Source organism: Nannospalax galili, unplaced genomic scaffold (assembly GCF_000622305.1).
Source record: "Nannospalax galili isolate Female #2095 unplaced genomic scaffold, S.galili_v1.0 scaffold633, whole genome shotgun sequence".
Classification (NCBI taxonomy): domain Eukaryota; kingdom Metazoa; phylum Chordata; class Mammalia; order Rodentia; family Spalacidae; genus Nannospalax; species Nannospalax galili.
The window spans coordinates 6,965,124-6,985,989 of NW_008336075.1; the positions used below are offsets into that span (position 1 = coordinate 6,965,124).

Sequence of the window (20,866 nt, forward strand, 5' to 3'; positions counted from 1 at the left end):
TTCTTGTTAATCAAGAAAGGAGAAAATAGGCAAGGTAAATATAAAGGAGGCTAAAGTAAATCTACCACAGTCCTAAATTGATATTAACTCATTAAGCATATCTCATAGATCAGGTGATTCAAAAGTTTTAGAGAGAAACCCCTAGTACTCAGAGGGTAGCATCTAACATAATTTCTCAGTATTTTTTTCTGAGAGCAAGGAAGTTAACAGTTATTATACTCTTTAAAAATATTTTATTATTTTCATTTTATATGGATGACTGTTTTGCTTGCATGTAAGTAAGTGCACCATGTGCATGCAATGCCTGTGGAGGCCAGAAGAGGGTGTTGGATCCCTTGGAACTAGAGTGAATGGACAGTTGTTATCCTCCATGTGGGTGCTGATAATGGAACCTGAGTCTTCTGGAAGAACAGCAAGTGTTCTAAAGCGCTGAGCTGTCTCTCCAGCCTTAGTTATTATAGCCTTAACAAAAAGACTCAGAAGCCAAAAATGGGACAATTTTGGTCAGCATTAAGAAAAGTAACTAGAAAACACATCAAAGTAACTAGAAAACACATCAAATATGTTTATTTCCACAATTTTGAAATAACAAAAAAAGGTCAGTGGGTACTTGAGGAAACTAGCAAACTAACTCATACTGAAATTCTGAGCTGGCAGTACAGCAGCTCAATGGTAGAGAACTTGTGTGGCACATATGAAGCTTTGGGTTCCATGCCAACATGGTAAAAGAAAATAAAACAGTTGTAAATCAAAGAAAAGAATCAAATATTTAGCTTGCTTTTCAATACAAATTAGCCCATTTGTTAATTCATACAAGTTTTTTTCTTTAAAGAATCAATCGAGTTACTAAATGAAGAAAGAAACAATTAGGTCATCACTACAGACACAATGATAAAGGAATGTAGACATAGATCACCTAATAGTGCTAACCTCACATAAAGAAAGATGAACAGACATCATGTACTTCTTGAAGGACACCTGAACTGCACAAATTCAGGATCAATTTGTCACTTTTAGGAAGTACAGAGACCACCACCCTGAGGATACAGATCAACAAACTTCGGACTATGGGAAATGACAAAGTACAAATAAGTTGGTTTGTTTATTAAATGAGTTGCAAGAAAAAAGACAAGAGACAGAGAAGGAAGTTTTGATTAAAAGAAACTTCAGAGACATATAAACCAACCCAAATGTTCAGTTTGAACACTGATTTCAAACAAATTATAAAAACAATCATTATAAAAGTTATGACCCAAAAACATCACTTCTGGATACAGCTATGAGAGAAATAAAAGTGCAGTCACAAAGAGATATTTTACCTACTCCCCATCATACAGCACTACTCATAACAGACAAAAGGTAGAAGCAAGCCACATGTCCACTGACGGGAGGAATGGTTAAACAAATGTAGTATGCATGCACAACTGAACATAATCCAGTCTTGAACAGAAAGGAGAGTCTGGCATGTGCCAGAAAATGGATGAACTCTGAGGCATTAACAAACTGAAATAAGGCAGTTACAGATAAGCAAATACTTTATGACTCTACTTATATACAATGCATCTAGATAGTCAAATTCAGAAACAGAAAGTAGAATAGTGGTTACTAGGAGAAAGGGAGAAGGAGGTCATGAAGAGTTGTTTAATTGGTATATTGGTTCTGCAGAACGAACAAGTCCAGGGTTAGTTGCACAACAATGTGAGTATGCTCAATACTACTACATTGCACTTAAAATGATTAAAATGATAAATTTTGTTATGTGTATTTCACCACTATTAAGAAGGAAAACCTGTATTATGTAAAAAATACAGATTCAAAAAGCTCAAGAAAATGCTAGCAAACCAAATAAAAACAGTAAAAGAGTATATGCTGGTCAGATTTATCTCAGGAATTCAAGGTCAATTTTTAATTTTTTTGAGACAGGTTTTCCACACTACCTCAGGCAGGCCTGGAATTCACAAAATTCTCTGTTCTGAGATTACAGGCATGAACCATCAGGCAAAGGTCAATTTAGCAATCCCAAAAGCAATATGCCACACTAACAGAATAAAAGAAACACACACACACACACACACACACACACACGAGATAATTTCAGATGTAGAAAAAGCCATCAACAAAACTGAACTTCTTTTAGAAACACTTAACAACTATTAGCAGATGAACTTCTTCAACCTGATAAAGGGCAATTGTAAAAAAACAAAACAAAACAAAACCAAAAACCTTATGGCTCCTATATTTAGAGGCAGAATTTGAAGATCTTTGCCCCCAAGTCAGAAAAATTGTTGTGATCACCACTTCTATTCAGTACTGTACTGGAGGTTCCAGCCAAGAGACTTATGGAAGAAGAAGTGAAAAACTGTATGTGTGTGTGCGCGTGCGTGCGAGCGAGCGATCGAGAGAGAGAAAGCTCTACTTAAATAGGAAAAAAGCTAACTATCTCAATAGATAGCATGATATTTTTGTTTTTTGCTTTTTCATTTTTTGTGACATTTTTTGGCAGGCCTGGAGCTCACAGAGATTCAAACTCACAGAGATCTATCCGCCTCTGGCTCCCAAGTGCTGCAGATATGATTTTATTCCAAGAAAATCTTAATAAAAAATACACTCCCAACAATAACAACAAAACAATTCACTGATTAATAAATGATTTCAGCAAGATACAAGAAACATTACACAAAATCAACTGCGTTTTTTTGCTTAAGCAATAAATAGCTGCAAAATGAAATAAGTAAAAAATGTCATTCAAAATAGGAACAAAAAGGCAACATTTAAGAATAAATTAAAAGGCATCACTGAAAGAAATTAAAGATCTAAATAAAGTGACAAGCCTGAATATTTAGTCAAAGGATAGACAAGTATAGAAAATCTCTATCAGGTTGTAAGGTTTTTTTGTTTTGTTTTGTTTTTGTTTTTGCCAAAAGGGCAAACTGATTCTAAAATCCATATGGAAATGGGAAGAATTCTAACAGGTAAAACAATTTTGGAAAAGAACAGAGTTGGAGATACACACGATAAAACATTTCCAGTTTAAATTCTTCAACAAAGCTAAATGAAGGTAGGATAGTTCCAGCATTGGAACAGATACACGGATCAGTGGAAGAGAACTCAAAGTCCAGAAATAAAACTTGACACTTTTTGAAAATGGGCTGAACTCAACTAGATAAGCATGCAAAACGATGAAGCTAGAATCCTACCTCAAACCATACTGAAAAAATTAACTCAATATGGATTACAGAGCTAAATGTTTGACCCCCAAACTGCAAACTTCTCAGAAAAACAGGGAAGAGTAAACAACAACAAAAATGTAAGTTGTGGGGAGATGCTCAGAAGGCACAGGCAGGAGGATCCCTGAGTTCCCAGTCAGTCAGGCTATCTAAGCTCCAGTAGACCATCTTACACCCATGAATATAGGGGTAGCACTCAGTGGACTCAGTGGTTTTAAAAATAAGAATACATGAAGTTAGGAGGGAAAAGTGTGGGGGTTATAAGGGAAGTCTGGGAGTGGAGAGATGGAGGGATTGATCAAAAAACATTATATGCATGTATGAAATTATCAAACAATAAAAAAGGAAAAAGAGTAAGTCACGAAGAAAAAATTAGATATACCAGAATTCATTGAAACTAAAAAATTTGGGTTATTTATTTTTGAGGTGCTGGGGATTGAATCCAGGGCCTTGTACATGTTAGTCTAGCACTCTACCACTGAACTATATCTCCAGTTCAAAACTGGGGCTTTAAATGATATAATCAAAAAGTAAAAGTTAAAAAAACAAACAAAAAGCCAAAACCAAGGGCTAATGCTTAGGGGTAAAAAAACTTGTTGCCAAATCTGATGACCTGAGTTTGATCCATGGGACACACATGTTAAAAGAAGAGAACCAACTCCTGTAAGTTGTCCTTTGACTTTCACATGAGTTCTGTACCAGCCTGGGATATACAGTGGGTGTATATGACATATGTGTGTGTGTATGCATCATGTTTAGGATACACATGAAGCATAGTACTTACAGGTGTTTGGATCATCATGGCTCTTTGATCTCTCATTGTTCTTACAATGTCTAGCGGATAAACTGGCTGATTGCATTCAATGAGACACATGGCTGTTTCCATAGTAATAAGAACCCCAGTCCTTCCAATCCCAGCACTAAAATAAAGAGACAAATCGGCATGGTTTTAGTGATACAATGGTTATATTTCTTATGGTTTTTCTGCAGAAAGTTCTGAATCACAGTAATGGAAAGTACTGAATTACAGTAAAGAAAAAATTAATTTTAAGGTTTTACTTCATAGAAATAGCACGTCAATTTTGAACATGCTAAATATATTTTAAAACGCAAAGTAATATGTAAAATAAGAAATCATTAACAAATGCATAAAAGACAATAATATTTTATACCTTAACTTACTATTTTTAATTTTTAAAATTTATTATTTTATGTATATGAGTGTTTTGCCTGTGTTTATATAAGTGTATCCATGTCAAGCAATGCCTGCAGAAGCCAGAAGAGGGCATCAGATCACTTAGAACTAGAGTTATGGACAGTTGTTAGCTGCTATGTGGGTGCTAGGAACTGAACCCAGGTCCTTTGCAAGAGCAACCAGTGGTCTTAACTGCTGAGCCATCTCTCCAGACCAAAGTTAACATTTTAGACAAAATTAATTTAAATTAAACTTTCCACTGATATAGTTAAGAGGAATGCCTGGAAATGCAAACATGAAGACTTCTATAATATAAAATAGGTACACATTTCACCATTCCTTACAGTAGCCTCATTATTTTTATTTATTTATTTTTTTGAGACAGGGTCCCTCTGTAGTCCCAGCTGTCCTGGAACTCACTATATAGATCACAGAGATCTGCCTGCCTCTGCCTCCAAAGTGCTGAGGCTAAAGGTGTGCACCACCATGCCCAGCTTAACACCAGCCTCTTTAAAAAAACTTTTTAAAGCTAGCATACAAAATGATGGGTTTCATTATAACATTTTCATATAACATTGTACTTTGCCCCTCTTTAAAACCCCCACTACCTGCCCCCTCCCCCACTGGTCTCCTTCCTTCCCTCATTAGTACCCCTTTAGCTTTCATGTCATATATATACATATTTATGTATATATAAATATATGTGTATATTTAAATCTAGATTCTGTATGAGAGAAAGAAAACATGCAACATTTTGTTTAGCCCATTACTTTCTCCCCTCCCTTTCCTTTCTACCCTCTCAAAGTCCTCTTTTACTTTCATGTCATTTTTTACCCCAGAAAATTAGCAAAAACATGCAATATCTGTCTTTCTGAGTCTGGCTTATTTTGCTTAGTATGATGATCTCTGGTTCTATCAACTTTCTTACAAATGATATATTTTCATTCTTAGTTACATTCAATTCATTATACCTGTATACCACCTTTTCTTCATCCATCCATCCATCCATCCACCCATCCATCCATCAGTTGCTAGGCATCTAGACTGGCTCCATATCTTAGCTATTGTGAATAGTGCAGCAATAAATATAGTATCTCTGTTAACTATCTCTGTGGTATGTTGACCTGGCACCTGTGTTTCAAGTATACACTCAAGAATGGTATGTCTGGGTCATATGGTTGTTCTATATTTGAGGAACATACATATTGATTTCCATAATGATTGCATTAGTTTATACTCTCACTAGAAGTGAATAAGTGTTCCTCTTCCACCATATCATCATCATCATCATCATTTGTTTTCTTGATGATGCTTATTCTGAGTGGGGTGAGATGGAATGTCAAAGCTATTTTAATTTTCATTTCCCTGATGGCTGAGAGATGTTGAACATTGTTTTTTCTTCATATAGTTATCAACTATTTGCATTACTTCTTTTGAGAACTGTTAGCTAAACTTATTTGCCTATGTATGGATTGATATTTTGGTGTTTTTGTTCTTTCTAGATATTAACCTTGTCAGGTGTACAGCTGGCAAATATTTTCTACTATTCCATGGGGTGTCTCTTCATTCTGGTGATTATTTTCTTCATTGTGCAGAAGCTTTTAACTTGTTCTAATCCCATTTTGTCAGTTCTTGCAACTACATTCTGAGCTATTGAATTTTTTTTCATAAAGTCCTTGAGTATATCTCGAAGTGTCTTACCTAAGTTTTCCTCTAGCAATTTCAGATGTTCAAGTCTTTATATTAAGGTTTCTGATTCATTCTCATTGATATTAATGCAGGGCAAGAGATATGAATCTAGTTTCATCCTTCTACAAGTGGACAGCCAGTAACCCCAGCACTATGTATTGAGGCGGCTGTCTTTTATTGCACTGTATGTTTTTTATGATTTTCAAAAATTAGGTGTAATTTTTAGGCTCTTTATTCTAGCCCATTGTCTCCATGTCTGTTTTTGTGTCAGTACAATGCTGTTTTTGTTACTATGGCTATACAATGAGATCAGGTATTGGGATACTTCATTATTTCCTTTTTAAAATATTTTATTATTTTTATTTTACGTGTATGAGTTTATTGCTTGTATGTATGTAAGTACACACATGTTGAGCAATGCCTAGGAAGATCAGAAGAGAGCATCATATTCCCCTGAAATTAGAGTTATAGATGGTTGTTAGCCATCATGCAGGTGGTAGGAATTGAACCTAGGTCCTTGTCAAGAACAGCCAGTACTCCTAACCACTGAGCCATTTCTCCAGTCCCATGATACCTCTTTCTGCTTATGACTATTGTTTGTTATTCAGGGTCTTCTGTGCTTCCATATGAATTTAAAAAAATTTTTTTTGGTCTTTTTGGGACAGGGTCACCCTGTAGCCACAGCTGACCTGGAACTTGCTATGGAGACCAGGCTTGCTTGGATTTCACAGAGATCACCTGCCTCCCAAGTGCTAGGATTATAGGCGTGCACCACAACACCCTGCCTATATGAATTTTAGGACTGCTGATTCCAGTTCTGTGGAAAATGTCACTGGGATTTTGACAAGGATTGTGTTGAATCTGTAGAGTCCTTTTAGTAACAAATGTTTTTAACAATATTAATTTTGGAAATCCATGAGCAGAGGTGGTCTGTTCATCTTTCAGTGTATTCAAGTACTTTCTTCAGTGTTTTTATTAAAGCTTTTATTGTTGAGGTCTTTGATTATGTTTATCTCTAGGTATTTTATTTTTGAAGCTATTATGACTGGAATTTTTCTCCTGAATTCTTTCTTGACAAGTTTGTTATTTATATATGGGAAAGCTACCAAGTTTTGTATGCTGATTTTATATCCTACTACTTTGCTGAAAGTGCTTTTCATGAGCTAAGAGTTTTCTAGTGGAGTCTTCAGGGTCTTTCAAATACAGGATCAAATTTAATTTCATCCTTTATTATTTATATCACTTTTCTTTCTCTTACCTTATTGTTCTAAAATTTTAGGCACTATATTGTATATGGTATAGAGCACTATGCTGAATAAATGAATTGACATTTCTGATTTTAGAGGAACTGTATTCAGTTTTTCTGCATTTAGTGTAATATTAGCTATAGATTTATTGTATACAGCCTTTAGTATGTCGAGGTATGCTCCTTCTGTTTCTCCTTCTTCTCTCCTGAAATTTTTTCTGGTTGTTATTGTGGTTGGTTAGATTGTTTGTTCTTTCCCCCTATTTTATTAAGCGTTTGTTTGCTGGTTAACTGTGTTGGGCACAATGGAGTCTTAGTCCTCCTTTGGTCATTTATTCCTCTCCTAAAATTTATTCTTTCTTGGGCTCTCTTAATTGAGACTGACTTTCTTACTCCCCTGTTTAAGATTCCTTGCTGCAATGTCGACTTGGTGGTCCTGAACTGGTTTAGTTTATGTTTGTTTTGAAATACCCTTATTTCTGTCAATTTTAAAAAACAGCTTTGTTGTATGTATCAGTCTTCTTGTTATTTACTTTCAAGCCTTGAAATATATCATTCTGGGGCTGGAGACATGTCTCAGCAGTTAAAAGCACTGGCTGCTCTTGTAGAGGCTCCTCGAGAACCCTGGTTCGATTCCCAGCACCCACATGGTGGCTAACAACTGTCTGTTCCAGGGGAATCTGATGCTCTCTTCTGACCTCTGCAAGTATTGTACAACATGGGTGCATTTACATACATGCAGGCAATACATTCATACATGTAAAATAAAAATAATTTAAAAAAGATCACTCCATGTTTTCCTGGCTCTGTAGGGTTTCTGTCAAGTGAACTAATGTCTTTACCTTTACAAGTGAGTTGCTGTTATTATCCTACAGTTTTTTAAAGACAGGGTCTCACTCTGCAGTTCTAGCTAGCCTAGAACTCACTATATACAGGGTGTCTTCAAATTCACACAGATATGCCTGCCTCTACCTTGTGAGTGCTGAGATTAAAGGCACGTGGGCACTATGCCAGGTCCTCCAACAGTTTTTAACATTGTTACTTTGTTTTGTTCTTTTGGCATCTGGAGTACAGTAAGCTATGGAGAGGATGTTCTCTGGCCATGTATATATGGGGCTCTAAACACTTCTTGTGCTTAGATGTTCAATTCTTCCCTAGATTTGAAAAGTCCTCTGCTATAGTTTCATTGAACAGATTTTCTATGCCACTAGCTTTTACTTTGGAACCTTCTATTTCTTGGGTTTGGTCTCTTAATCATATCTTAGAGTTTTTGGAACCTGTGGTTGTGATTTATTTTGTCTGCTTTGTTTTACTTTCACTGACATTTGAATGTAGTTATTTCTGCAACCTCATCCACCATTTGTGATGTTCTTTTGTTGTTGTTGCTTGGTCTAGTCTATTGGTGATGCTTTCCTTTTTTTTTTTTTTTTTTTCATTTACTTTTATGTGTGTATGTGTGCATATGTGTGGGCCTGCATACCATGGCACATGTATGGAGGTAAGAGGACAACTTTTGGGGTCACTTCTCTCCTTCTACCATGTGGGTAAGACCCAGGGACTGAAACATTTCTATTCATGTGCAAATAATTCTCACTCATTTTGCTTACTTTCTAACCCACTTTGATGGTTTTCTTTCTAGTTCCCAAAGTGAATGTCTTAGTACATTCACCTTCTGGTTTATGCGCTCTTTGATTTCACTGATTACTTTTAAAGGAAAATGCTTGAATTCTTCAACATTTTATCCATCCTCGTATCTTTGAACTGAGTAACTGAGGAATTATGATTAGAATCATGTTGCCTTGCTTTTTGTTTATGTGTGTGTATATGTTACTGTGTTGCAATCTGTGCCTTTGTTGTTTGAATCTGCCTTCCAGTTTTATTTGGGGGTCTTCTTAGTGAGTTTACTCCTGAGGGCTCAATTCCCCACACCACTCAAGGAGGAGAAAACAAACTCACCTAACAGTAATAACATCAAACTGAATGAGATATATAATTACAGTTAAAATAGATCAAAACCTGTAATATACCATCAATGACCAAAGAAAATGTCAAAAATAATATAGAACATGCTATATAGCTAAAAATTATAAATAAATGTAATACAAGGGAATAATACACAAGTAGTCCCAGGGTTAGGAAGTGGAGGCAGGGCAATCAGGAGTTCAAGGTCAGGAGTTCATGGTTATGTAGAGAATTTAGCCTAGGTTACATGACACTCTCTCAAAAAACAATCACAAAAGAAAGCAGCAAGATAGTTAAAATGCTGCATCTATACTATAGTAGAAAGAAAAAGAAATAGGAAATACAAAGGCAAAGAAGTACTTTTGGAGCTGCTTCTTTCTGAACTGGACAAGTGTGAATATTGACAAAGGCTGTCTTCACTTTATTAGTGCCCTGTCTTTGTGTACTAGGGGCTTCTGCTGACCACACTTAGCTTTGCATTTCAAAACTACTAGAAATGTATTATTTTTATAAATGACCTAGTTAGAAATATTTTGTTACAGTGACATAAACACATATAAACACCTATAATACTGTATTTCATTAGATTTCAGTTACAGTCAATTATAAGACACACTGCAATTTCAGGGAAGTTAACACAGGAAAAGAATCAGTAAAATAGCTATTATTTTTATTTCTTATAGTTTCTGACAAATTGTTGTATTAGAACATACTTTGTCTTCTACCTTCAGAGCACAGCTTTGAGTTCTAAATATCACAGTATTAATTGCAGTATAAAGCCAAAATACAGCATGTATTCCCTTTAAAATTGACAATATGCAATCAATTTTTCAGTCATTAAAGATAAGAAATAAGAGCCTGAGGAAATGGCTCAGTATTTAAGAGCCCTTCTTGCTCTTCCAGAGGACCTGAGTTCAGATCCTAGCACCCATGTCAAACAGTTCACAACTGCCTTTCACTACAGCTCCAGGGGATCTGATACCCTCCTCTAGCCTCCATGGAGATGCACATAAGGACCACGCATTCACACACAACACATACACAAATAATGATAATAATAACAATAAATTTTTTAAAAAACAGAAAATAAAATACCTGCAATGAACAACAATAGGCTCTTCCTTTCCAGCCCTCTTACTTCGTACATGACAAACAAAATCCAGAAAGTCACTTGAATCATCAGGGACTCCATGGTCAGGCCAGGCTATGTACTGGATCTGAGTGAGTTGACGACTCTCATTTTTCTAAGTGAAAATGAAAAGTCATATACTTTGACTTTGACACTGTCTTTAAAATAAAAACATTTATGTAATTTAAATTTTAAAAGGAAAGCAAAAATAACTTTCCCTTTCCCCCTGCTGAAGTAATGCATAAATTCACTAAACTCCAAAATTTCAACAAAAGGAAAATATTTCAAAGAAATAGCTGTATCCTTTTAAGTAGTAGCTGCTTGTTTCACTACTGTTCAATAACTCAATTTCTCTTATTTGTAAAGATTTTTAACAAGATAATCAAACAGGTAGAAATAAATTAAGGTCGGAGAATGTTTCAATGCTTAAAAGAATTTTTAGGTGAATGGTAAAGTAAAAACTTTCATTTGTGAGCAAAATTGAAACAATCCAGGGGCTGTTAGATGGTTCTGTGGTTAAGAGCATTAACTGCTCTTGCAGAGGAACTGGGTTCTCTTTCCAGCACCCACATGGCAACTAACAGTGCTTAACGTCTGTCCCAAGGGATCCAGCACCATCTTCTGGTCTCTGCAGGCATTGCACACATGTGGTACACACATAAAAATAAATTAAAATAATTTTTTTTTTGAAAATTAGGAAAATCCTTACATGACATAGATGAAAACTAGAGAAAAAACATTTCAATTCAAACCAGTGAGATGGCTCAATGAGTAAAGGCACTTCCCATCAAGACTGACAACTTGAGTTTGATTCCCAGAATCAATACAGTGGAAGAAGAGAACTAACAACTGCAAGTTGTCTTCTGATGTCCACATGTACCGCCACCCCAACATATAAATAAATAAGTTTAATAACATTTTTTGAAAAATTTCCCAAATACATAGGTTAAAAACTACAGAGGTCATAAAGACCCAAAGTCAAATAAGGATCAATCCATTTGGGGAGCCCATGGTTGATATAATTAGAATATAAGAACATTTAATATCTCAGAGTTTCAGTTTTTTTTTTTTTTTTTTTTTTTTCTTGAAAAATAGTAACATCTAAAGTTCTGTAAGACAGTCTTAAGGTTGAAAAGGCTATGTAGGAAGACCTAAATCATCAAGTTACTTGGATTTGCGTGTAGCTAGTCATTTAACGTTACTGAATCTGGAATTGCCATTTGCCTTAAAGGGAGGTCATGTAAGTAGAAGGAAACCATGAAATGAAGTAATAGTTGTTTGTTCATTGTATATATCAATGCATGGGTATTTCTATCTGGTAGCAAATTTGTTTTGTCAATTATATTTGGTTCAAACTTTAGAAACAAATTTGTCTTTGCATAGTTCTGAGGTGCTCATGGTATACAAAGAAAAAGGCCATTGCTAATCTACAGGTAGAGTTCAAAAAGGACTATGTTGAGAACAGAAATTGTATATAAGCATAGTGGTAGTATTTACCAGACTTTTTACTGATTATTCACATTTAGCCCTAGAAGTTGAAAATGCATGTATTATAGCACAGACTACTATGTATAAAATTCTAAAGTACCCCATTAAAGCAGAGAAACAGTTGAATAATTTATTTAAATGTGTGTTTTACAGACATGTGAAATCCAGAAAGGTACATCAGGTGTCCTCCTTTATCACTCTCTGCCCATTCCTTTCAGGCAGGGTCTCCCCCTGAACTTAGGGCTTGCTCTTGGCTAGGCTGCAACAGCAAGTCCTAGAGAACCTCCTGTCTCTGACCTGTCAGAGTTGAGGTTACAGGTATTTGTGGTGATGACTGATTTGTTACATAGTCACTGGGATCTGAACTACAGTCCTCATGACTGTGGGAACAAATGCTCTTAAATGTTGACTCATCTTTCCAGGCTCCAGTTGAGTAACTTTTATATTTCTTAGTAAATTTTTTTTTTTTTTTTTTTTGTTTTTTTAAAAAAAAGATGGGTTTTATTTCTTAATCCATTCACATAGTCTGTGTCTTTTGATGGGGGAGTTTCAGTTTAAAGTCTATTTTGGCAGATATTAGGATTGCTACGCCTGCTTTTTTCTTGGTGCCATTTGTTTGGTATATTTTTTTCCATCCTTTCAACATCGTCCGGCTCCAGTTTTATTAATTTTTTTTTTTTTTGTTAATTTTTTTTTTTTTTTTTTTTGGTCTTTTTGAGACAGGGTCTCCCTGTAGCCCCAGCTGTCCTGGAACTCACTATGTAGACCAGGCTGGCCTTGAACTCACAGAGCTCCACCTGCCTCTGCCTCCGAGTGCTGGGATTAAAGGCCTGCGCCACCACGTCCGGCTTTCTTAGTAACTATTACTCAGATTAAAGACATTTTCAGCTTTCAAAGTCTTTATTAACAGTTCTTAAGAATAGACATCCAACCATCTTACCTCTTGGTTAAACAGTGTCATCGTTCTGAAGACATAGGCAGGGTTTCCTTCTTCAGAGTGGCAGGTGACTTCATAGCACCCATAGGATGAGCTTCCTGTGGGTTCTGGCCAATACTGGTGACATTTGACCTAATAGCAACAGGATTGAATAAACAAAATTATGTATACACATAGGAATTTAAATTCTCCAATTTTCAAAATGTTTTAATTTTTTAAGAACTTCTGAACTTACACAAAATAATTTAACTCACACACACCTTTCATTTAGATGTTCCAATTGTGAACATTTTGTTTGCATGCATGTTTAGTGTACATATATTTGTGTGTAAGCATGTATGTAACTGTGCATGTACGTGTGTGTGTACATGTGGAGGCTAGAGGTCAATGTTGGGTGCCTTCCTCTATGACTCTGTACCTTATCTTCTTGAGAAAGGGTCTCTCACTGAACCTGGAGCTGTCAGTTTGGCTAGGCTGGCTGACAAGAACATAGAGGATCTCCCAGTTCTTGCTCTGCCCCTCCAGCTCTAAGGTTACATACGCCACTGTGCTTGGCTCTTCTCCCCACTTCTTTGTCATTAAAAAAAAAAAAAAGACCTTTGTAATAATAAGCAATCTGTTTAGTTATACTTTGATAAGACTTTCAAAAAATTTTGTGAACTCTAATCCAATCCCTATGACCATATACCCCACCCATTTAAAACACAATTGTTTTTAGTACACTTACAGAATTATGCAGCCATTACTATAAGGACTTTTAGAACACTTTGACTATAGCCTAAAAAAATCTCTATACTCATTAGTAGTTACACTGTATTCCATCTCATTCCAATCCCTTTCTCAAACTAGACCTAGGTGCCCTTAATCTACTGTCTGTGCTTATGGGACAGCCTATTCTAGACACTTCATAAAAGTGGAATCATGTAATATTCTTGTTGTTACTGGACTTTTTTCATTTAGTATAATGTTTTCCAGGTTCACTCAAGTTGTATGTAGTACATATCAGTACTTCACTTCTTTCTACATTGTGGTAAGTATCAGCACCTCATTTCTTTTTATTACCAAATATTCTTCAGTAATTTGAATATATTACATTTTATTTGAATGTCTGAATTTCTAGTTCATGGTTATTATGAATAATGCTGCTATGAATGCATGAACATTTCTTTTAACTCCTTGGATATATCCAGTACTGAGGTTGCTAAATTAGAGTTATACTGTTTATTTCTTTGAGGAACTGCCACAAGCTCCCAAAGTATCCACTTTTACAAATTCAGAAGCAGAGCAACCAGGATTTCATTTTCTCCACATTATCACTAAGACTTGTTATTCTATGCTCCTCATTTGTTGTAGCTATTCTACTGGCTTTGAAGTAGCATATTACTGTGATTTTGATTTGCATTTCCCTGATGATATCCAGCATCTTCTCATATGTTTATTAGACACTAGTAGATATTCTTTGGATAATGCAGATCCTATTTCAAATTTTGAAATGATTTTTCATTTCACTGGTAATTTGTGAGAATTCTTTACATATTCCAGATACAAGCCTCTCAGACATACATTATTTTAAATAAATACAATGAAGATAAAGGGAAACACTTATGGCACAAATATGTGTAGTCACAGACTTAATCATTTAGTTGTGATTATTCAAATCATGAAATCACAAAAAGATTAAAGGCTAAAAGATCAGCATGAATATTCTGAGTATATAAACATGATATAATTTGAAAAGAGCCCAAGCAATGTGTAATATTCAACAACTTACTCTGCCACGTTCAACTTGTGTAGTCAACATTACAACCATGGAGGAGCCTTGTTCCCAAGTCATTTGCCAAAAATCTTTACAAGTGTGTGGTAACGGCCCTTGGCAAGCAATGTACTGATTTATAATACTTGAAGAAGGAATTTCCATCTTAAAAAAACACATTAAGATAAAATCTTTGTATTATGAATTTTCATATGGGAATATGAAAACCATACATTAATAGTAAAGTGAACACAACTAATCTTATTAAACTAATCAGTATAATAGTCTTTACAAGTAATATATTTTATCTGCAAAAAATTTCCTTGGCAATGTCCAACAGTTATACATACTCAGCATTCAATTAGTGGAGAGAAGGATTTAAATACAAATATTTCCTAAAACACTGTATTTTTTTTTTTAAATAGAGTGTCTCATTATGTAGCCCAGGCTGGCCTTAAACTCAGGATCAACTTCTCAACTGCTGGGATTACAGGGATGCATCACCACATCTGGCAGTACCATGGTTTAAGAAAGAGCTTTACAGAGAATTCTGTATCAGAATCAGACAGGGAATTCATAAAGAAATTTAAAAAATCTCTAAGTAGTTTATTGGTACATTTCCGAAGGAAGAAAAATTCTGCCATTTATTTTAGCTTGAATTTTGCATGTAAAACAATTTAAAGAGTTACTAGAGGGCTGAAGAGATAGCTCATTGGTTTAGAGCGCTGGCTACTCTTGTAGAGGACCTGGGTTTGGTTCCCAACATCCACATATTGGCTAATAACTGTAACTCCAGTTCCGGAGAACCCAATGCCCTCTTCTGGCCTCCACAGGCACTGCATGACAAGGGTGCACTTACACACATGCAGGCTACATACTTATATACATAAAACAAAAATAATAAGTAAAACATTTTTTTAAGTTACTGAATGTCATTCAAGACTAAATGTTTTAGAATGAAGTAAGGGAGTTTGTAACTCCAGTTCCGGGGGAACCCAATGCCCTCCATAGGCACTGCATGACAAGGGTGCACTTACACACATGCAGGCTATATACTTATATACATAAAACAAAAATAATAAGTAAAACATTTTTTTTTAAAGTTACTGAATGTCATTCAAGACTAAATGTTTTAGAATGAAGTAAGGGAGTAAATTTTGAGGAATCACCATCTTACTACATTTAAAATTGAAAAAAAGGGAATATACGTAGATGGGAATTCAGAGAATTACAAAGGGTGTATGTGTATGTGTGACACCAGAAGGGCAATTTTTCTTGTTTTTAATAACCCTTTCACAGAGATATTATATATACAACTATCTTCCTATTTTTCTGTAAAAATATTTTTAAAGTGGTAGTATTGTGTTTTATGAATCTCATTTTTTGAGTGATAATATCAAAATTAGTACACAAAACTTCATTTTTTATATAACCATTCTGAAAAATATGGTGTAATTTTTTTAACAGACATTTAAGCTATAGTTATTCTATCTGTTACCAGTAACAAGGTTAAACTGAATTCTTCTGCAAACATAACACTTCTTGCAAATGTAAAAATCTATCTATCTATATGGGCAACAGGAAGAAATGAGAATGCTAATCAAAATGCATGTGCACCTAGAATTCTGATAATATCAAACTGCTCTCCAGAGAAGTTTTGCCAATCCATGTTTCAACCAATAATGTATGAGGAATGTGTTTTTGATCATACTCACTAATATATCTGTAATTCCTGAAACTACCTATAGTCTGAAATGCAAAGTTGTTTTTTTAGTATGTTTAAACTTGAACTAAATTGGCATTTGATAGCAAAATCTGACTTTGACCTAAGTTATTTATATTCTATTAGTCATTGTTAGAATATTTATATAATATCAATATAATAATTATAAGGCACTTGCCCCATAAACTGCTAGGGACTTTACTTCTTATAGTACTGGTACATGGACTGAATATCCTTTCAAAAAAATCTAAAAATTCTGAATCCCAAAGTATTTGGCCCTAAGGTTTCAAATAAAGGACTGGACTTGAATGTGTTAGCATCAAATTTTTGAGTCTTTCAGTCTCATACATTAAATAACACTACTTCCTTATAGTCTCAGTTTGTACATTTTTTGGTAAACTGGGTGTACTTTTCATTTAACTGTGTCAGTTATTTTCTAATTCTTATAATAGAATTGTGGTTTTGCATAAAAATATTTCACAAATCCTTGTATGAGATACCTATTAAAACAGCTAATCCTTGTTACATTTTGATTTTGCACTTTTGACTTGTTGGGAAAGCTCACTGGTTTGTATTTGCCTCTGTCTGGCAAGTATATACATGTAGGGGTAGGAGGAAGGTGGGAGGTATGTGAATTTATGCAAACACTGAGGTCAGAAGAGAATATCAGGTCACATCTTCTATCACTCTCTGACTGCCTATACCAGTGAGGCAGGGTCTCTCCCTGAACCTGGGGCTTGGGTCTAGAGTCTTGGTAGAAGCCAGCAAGCTCCAGAAATCCTTCTGTCTCTGTCCCCTTGGAGCTGGGGTTACAGGCATTTGTCAGGATGGCCACATTCTTATGTGACTACTAGAATTTGAATTCTGGTCCTCATGATTACACAGGAAGCACTTTTAACCATTAAGCCATCTCTCCAGTCCAATAACTGCAAAAGTTTATATGTAACCTCAAAACATCAGCAGGGGTTTCTTGATCATTTGTAGACATACTAAAAGCAGCAAAGAATTTGAGTTGCTAGATAAGAATGTTTCAGCAGACATCAAATATGGCAACTCTGCTTCCTCCCCACCATCATAATGCACACATGTAGCCTCTACCACTATATGCAGTACCATATTCTTCACATTTTTTAAATTTGTTTTTGGAGACAGTGTCTCACTATGTAGGACTGGCTGTCCTGGAACTTGCCATGTAGACCAGGTTGGCCTTGAACGCAGAGATACACTTGCCTCTGCTTCCTGAGTGCTCGGATTAAATATATTTGCCACCACACTTGGCTACACTTCACAGTTTGTGCTTACTGTTGGTGATTGTGATGTCTGGAAGCACAGTGATGAAGTACTGTCTAGTGTTCTTAAGAGCAAGGCAGTTGTGATATTCATTGTGGAAAAAATATGGATTAGTTTCCTTCAGACAAGAATTACACTACAGTACTGTTGACTGCATTCAATGTTAACAAATTAACAGTATCACTATTAAAGAAGTCTTTAAATGAAGTGATGTATTGATTTGCTGACAAAACGTGACTACAGGTTTATGGACACCTAACTGTATTTGTCTTAGAAACAATGATTCACTATTCTCTAGTTCATCAGTTGTGGAAATGATTTTTTTGTGAAAGCATTTTGTTATAAATCAGAATCTTTTCTAACCTTGTAACCCAAGTTAACCTTATGTTTTGAGATGATTTGACACTATCTTGGAAACAACCTTATGAGGCCTTAGGCTTATCTTATAAGCTAAACAAATAGTTTTAATACCTCATAACCTTTCTTTTGCCTTGACCTAGAATAATGGGGGTGCATGTATGTATGCATGTGTGTGTGTGTGCGGTTGAAAGAAATGAATTATCCCCAGTTTGTGTTGCAAACATCAGGTTGGATTAGACTGATAACATCTGTCTATGGTTGTATTTATTGTGCTGGGTGAGGTAAGATCTGAAGGAGACAATCCTTCTCTGATAAATCAGACAAAGTTCCTCATTCCTTTTTCAGTATCATGCTGGAATGTACTGCTGCAAGAAACACAAAGTCCTTTGTTTAAGAGAATAGTTCCTAGAGACATGAGAAGGAACAAGTTCAGACAACAGATTGGGCTCACTCTGTTTTAAAGGACACCAAGAGTCAGGATGTCTTTATTCAGGCACTGTCACATGGTAACCTCTCTACCACAATCACTTTCAAAGTCTTTATAGGAAGAATATATAACCAGCTCATATGAGAATAAATTAAAAATAATCTAGGGTGCAGCACTTAAAACAATATTGGCCATTTGTTGACAGATCTTAAAGCTGGGTAATGCATACAATAAGGGACTCATCATACAATTCTCTCTACTTTTATAGACACTTGAAAATGGCTATATAGTTTACAATGTTACTTGGTATTTTCTTTCTATGTCTTCCTTTATCATGTTTTTTTGTTTGTTTCAGACAGTTTTGCTATATAGCCCAATTAGCCATGAACTTGAGATCTTCCTACCTCAGTCTCTCAAATGCTGGTTTTACATACTGTGCCAATAGGCCTGGCCTATGTCTGTGATTTTAACTGGGCTGTATTTTAAAAATTCAAACTGTCATTTGATCTCAGTACTCAAGTGTACCAAAAAGCAAAGATCTTACATTATTACCTTTATTTAAAAAGTCTTTAAATGAAGTTATGTATTGATTAGTTGACAAAAATGTGACGAGGTATATCTCCATTTTGTTGTTGTCCTTTTAAGATGAGGTCTTGCTGTCTTGTTCAGGCTGGTTTTGAAAGCTTGGATTCAAGTGGTCCTACTGCCTCAGCTTTTTAAGTGCAGAGACTACAGGTACCAATGTGTCTTAACTATTTATATGTAGCTTAGGCATGTATCCAATAGCTTAGCAAAAATCTTCCCCTAGATGAAATATTCCACAATTCTAAAATATTTCTTTCAAGTATTTTCAAGATTTTGTTTTACGAGATATGCCATGTGCATAAGTTGTATCCTGATTTTTTGGGGGGGTGGTCTTTTTGAGACAGGGTCTCCCTGTAGCCCCAGCTGTCCTGGAACTCACTAAGTAGACCAGGCTGGCCTTGAACTCAAAGAGATCCACCTGCCTCTGCCTCGAGTGCTGGGATTAAAGGTGTGTGCCACCACACCCGGCCATGTTTTACCAATTTATATACTGATGTGCTTTCACCATGTCAGTATCAAGGTTGAGTATTTATAAATGAATATGAAACGATACACAATTCTGCTACAAAACAATCTGGATGTGGGGACAGGAAAACAAGACTGGTCATGAGTTGACAGTGGTTGAAGCTCAGTGATATTTAAGTGAAGGTTCATTTTATGTTTCTAAAAAATTAAATAAGGGGCTGGTGAGAGAGATCAGTGGTTAAGAGCACTGACTGCTCTTGTAGAGGACCCAAGCTTGGTTTCCAGCACCCACAAGGTGGCTAACAACTGTCTGTAACTGTAGTTCCAGGAATTCAATGCCCTCTTCTGGCCTCCATGGGCATTACATGACATGGGTGCACTTATATACATTCAGGCAAAACACTCATACACATAAAATAAAGTCAATATTTTAAAAAATTAAATTAAAATTTATTTTTATTTATGTGTATGTGTGCATGTCTGAGTACATGTGTATAAGTGACTGCAATGGCTAAAAGAGGGGATCAGATCCCATGGAGCTGGAGTTATAGGTAGTTTTGAGCTGCCCAATGTGGGTACTGGAAACTGAACTCAGGTGCTCTGCAAGACCAGCAAATGCTCTTAACGTCTAAGCTATCTCTTTAGTCCCTTCATTTTACTTTCTGCTGTAATTCTGTGGGTAATCTTTTCCCCTGCTAGTTGGGGGAAATAATCCTCCTTATAATGATATATTTTGGACAGATAACCCAAATTACTAGTTTACTTATTTTATCTCTGGTGATTTAAAGGCTGCCTCTACTATAACCAAAACCAATTCCTTATTCTAGTATTAATAGTTCTATCTATTTCTGGACTGGATTACTCTACTTCACTGCTCTATCTTCATATCAAAACACCAGTACAAAACAAATTTCTTTAACATTAATTTGATAAAAAATTTCAATATCAGGAATTAACCTCAAAATTTACAATGCCCTCAATTATTTCAAGTATCAATGGCAGAAAAAAAAAACTTACATTTATATAGTTGGCATTGATGTAGTCTTCATTACCTTTTAAAAGGACCCGTGTAGCATCATCTGAAAAAATTTCAAAGAAACAACAAATTTCTTTTTTGTTTTGGTACTAGAGATTAAACCATCGAAGCCTGAACACAGTGTTCTACCACTGAACTACATTCCCATAAACAATGTTTCAATAAAGTTATATTAAAAAGATTAATCTTATGATAAGAAATGATAAATACTTACAAGGCGAAATATCTCTGTATCTATTTTTGGAAATGTTCTGAGGTAATTTGGCACATGACATTGTCATTCCAGGTTTTTTCCGATACAGTTGCTTAAAAAAAAAAAAAAATCCATCAACAGTTCTCTTTTGTTTTTTTAGA

The 20,866-nt window shown here is 35.3% G+C and overlaps 1 protein-coding gene across 2 annotated transcripts in view; it reads right to left on the bottom strand.

Annotated features, from left to right (window-relative positions):
• Window positions 1-20,866, bottom strand: part of Ptpn4 (protein tyrosine phosphatase non-receptor type 4) — a 133,244-nt gene that overhangs the window by 4,222 nt on the left and 108,156 nt on the right. For both annotated transcript variants that reach the window (XM_008830873.2, XM_029562405.1), the window contains 6 exons: window positions 20,727-20,817; window positions 20,494-20,555; window positions 14,645-14,791; window positions 12,877-13,005; window positions 10,415-10,563; window positions 4,012-4,147 (listed from right to left, as the gene is read on the bottom strand). In XM_008830873.2, coding sequence (XP_008829095.1) covers window positions 4,012-4,147; window positions 10,415-10,563; window positions 12,877-13,005; window positions 14,645-14,791; window positions 20,494-20,555; window positions 20,727-20,817 — 714 coding nt within the window. The remainder of the gene's footprint in view (window positions 1-4,011; window positions 4,148-10,414; window positions 10,564-12,876; window positions 13,006-14,644; window positions 14,792-20,493; window positions 20,556-20,726; window positions 20,818-20,866) is intronic.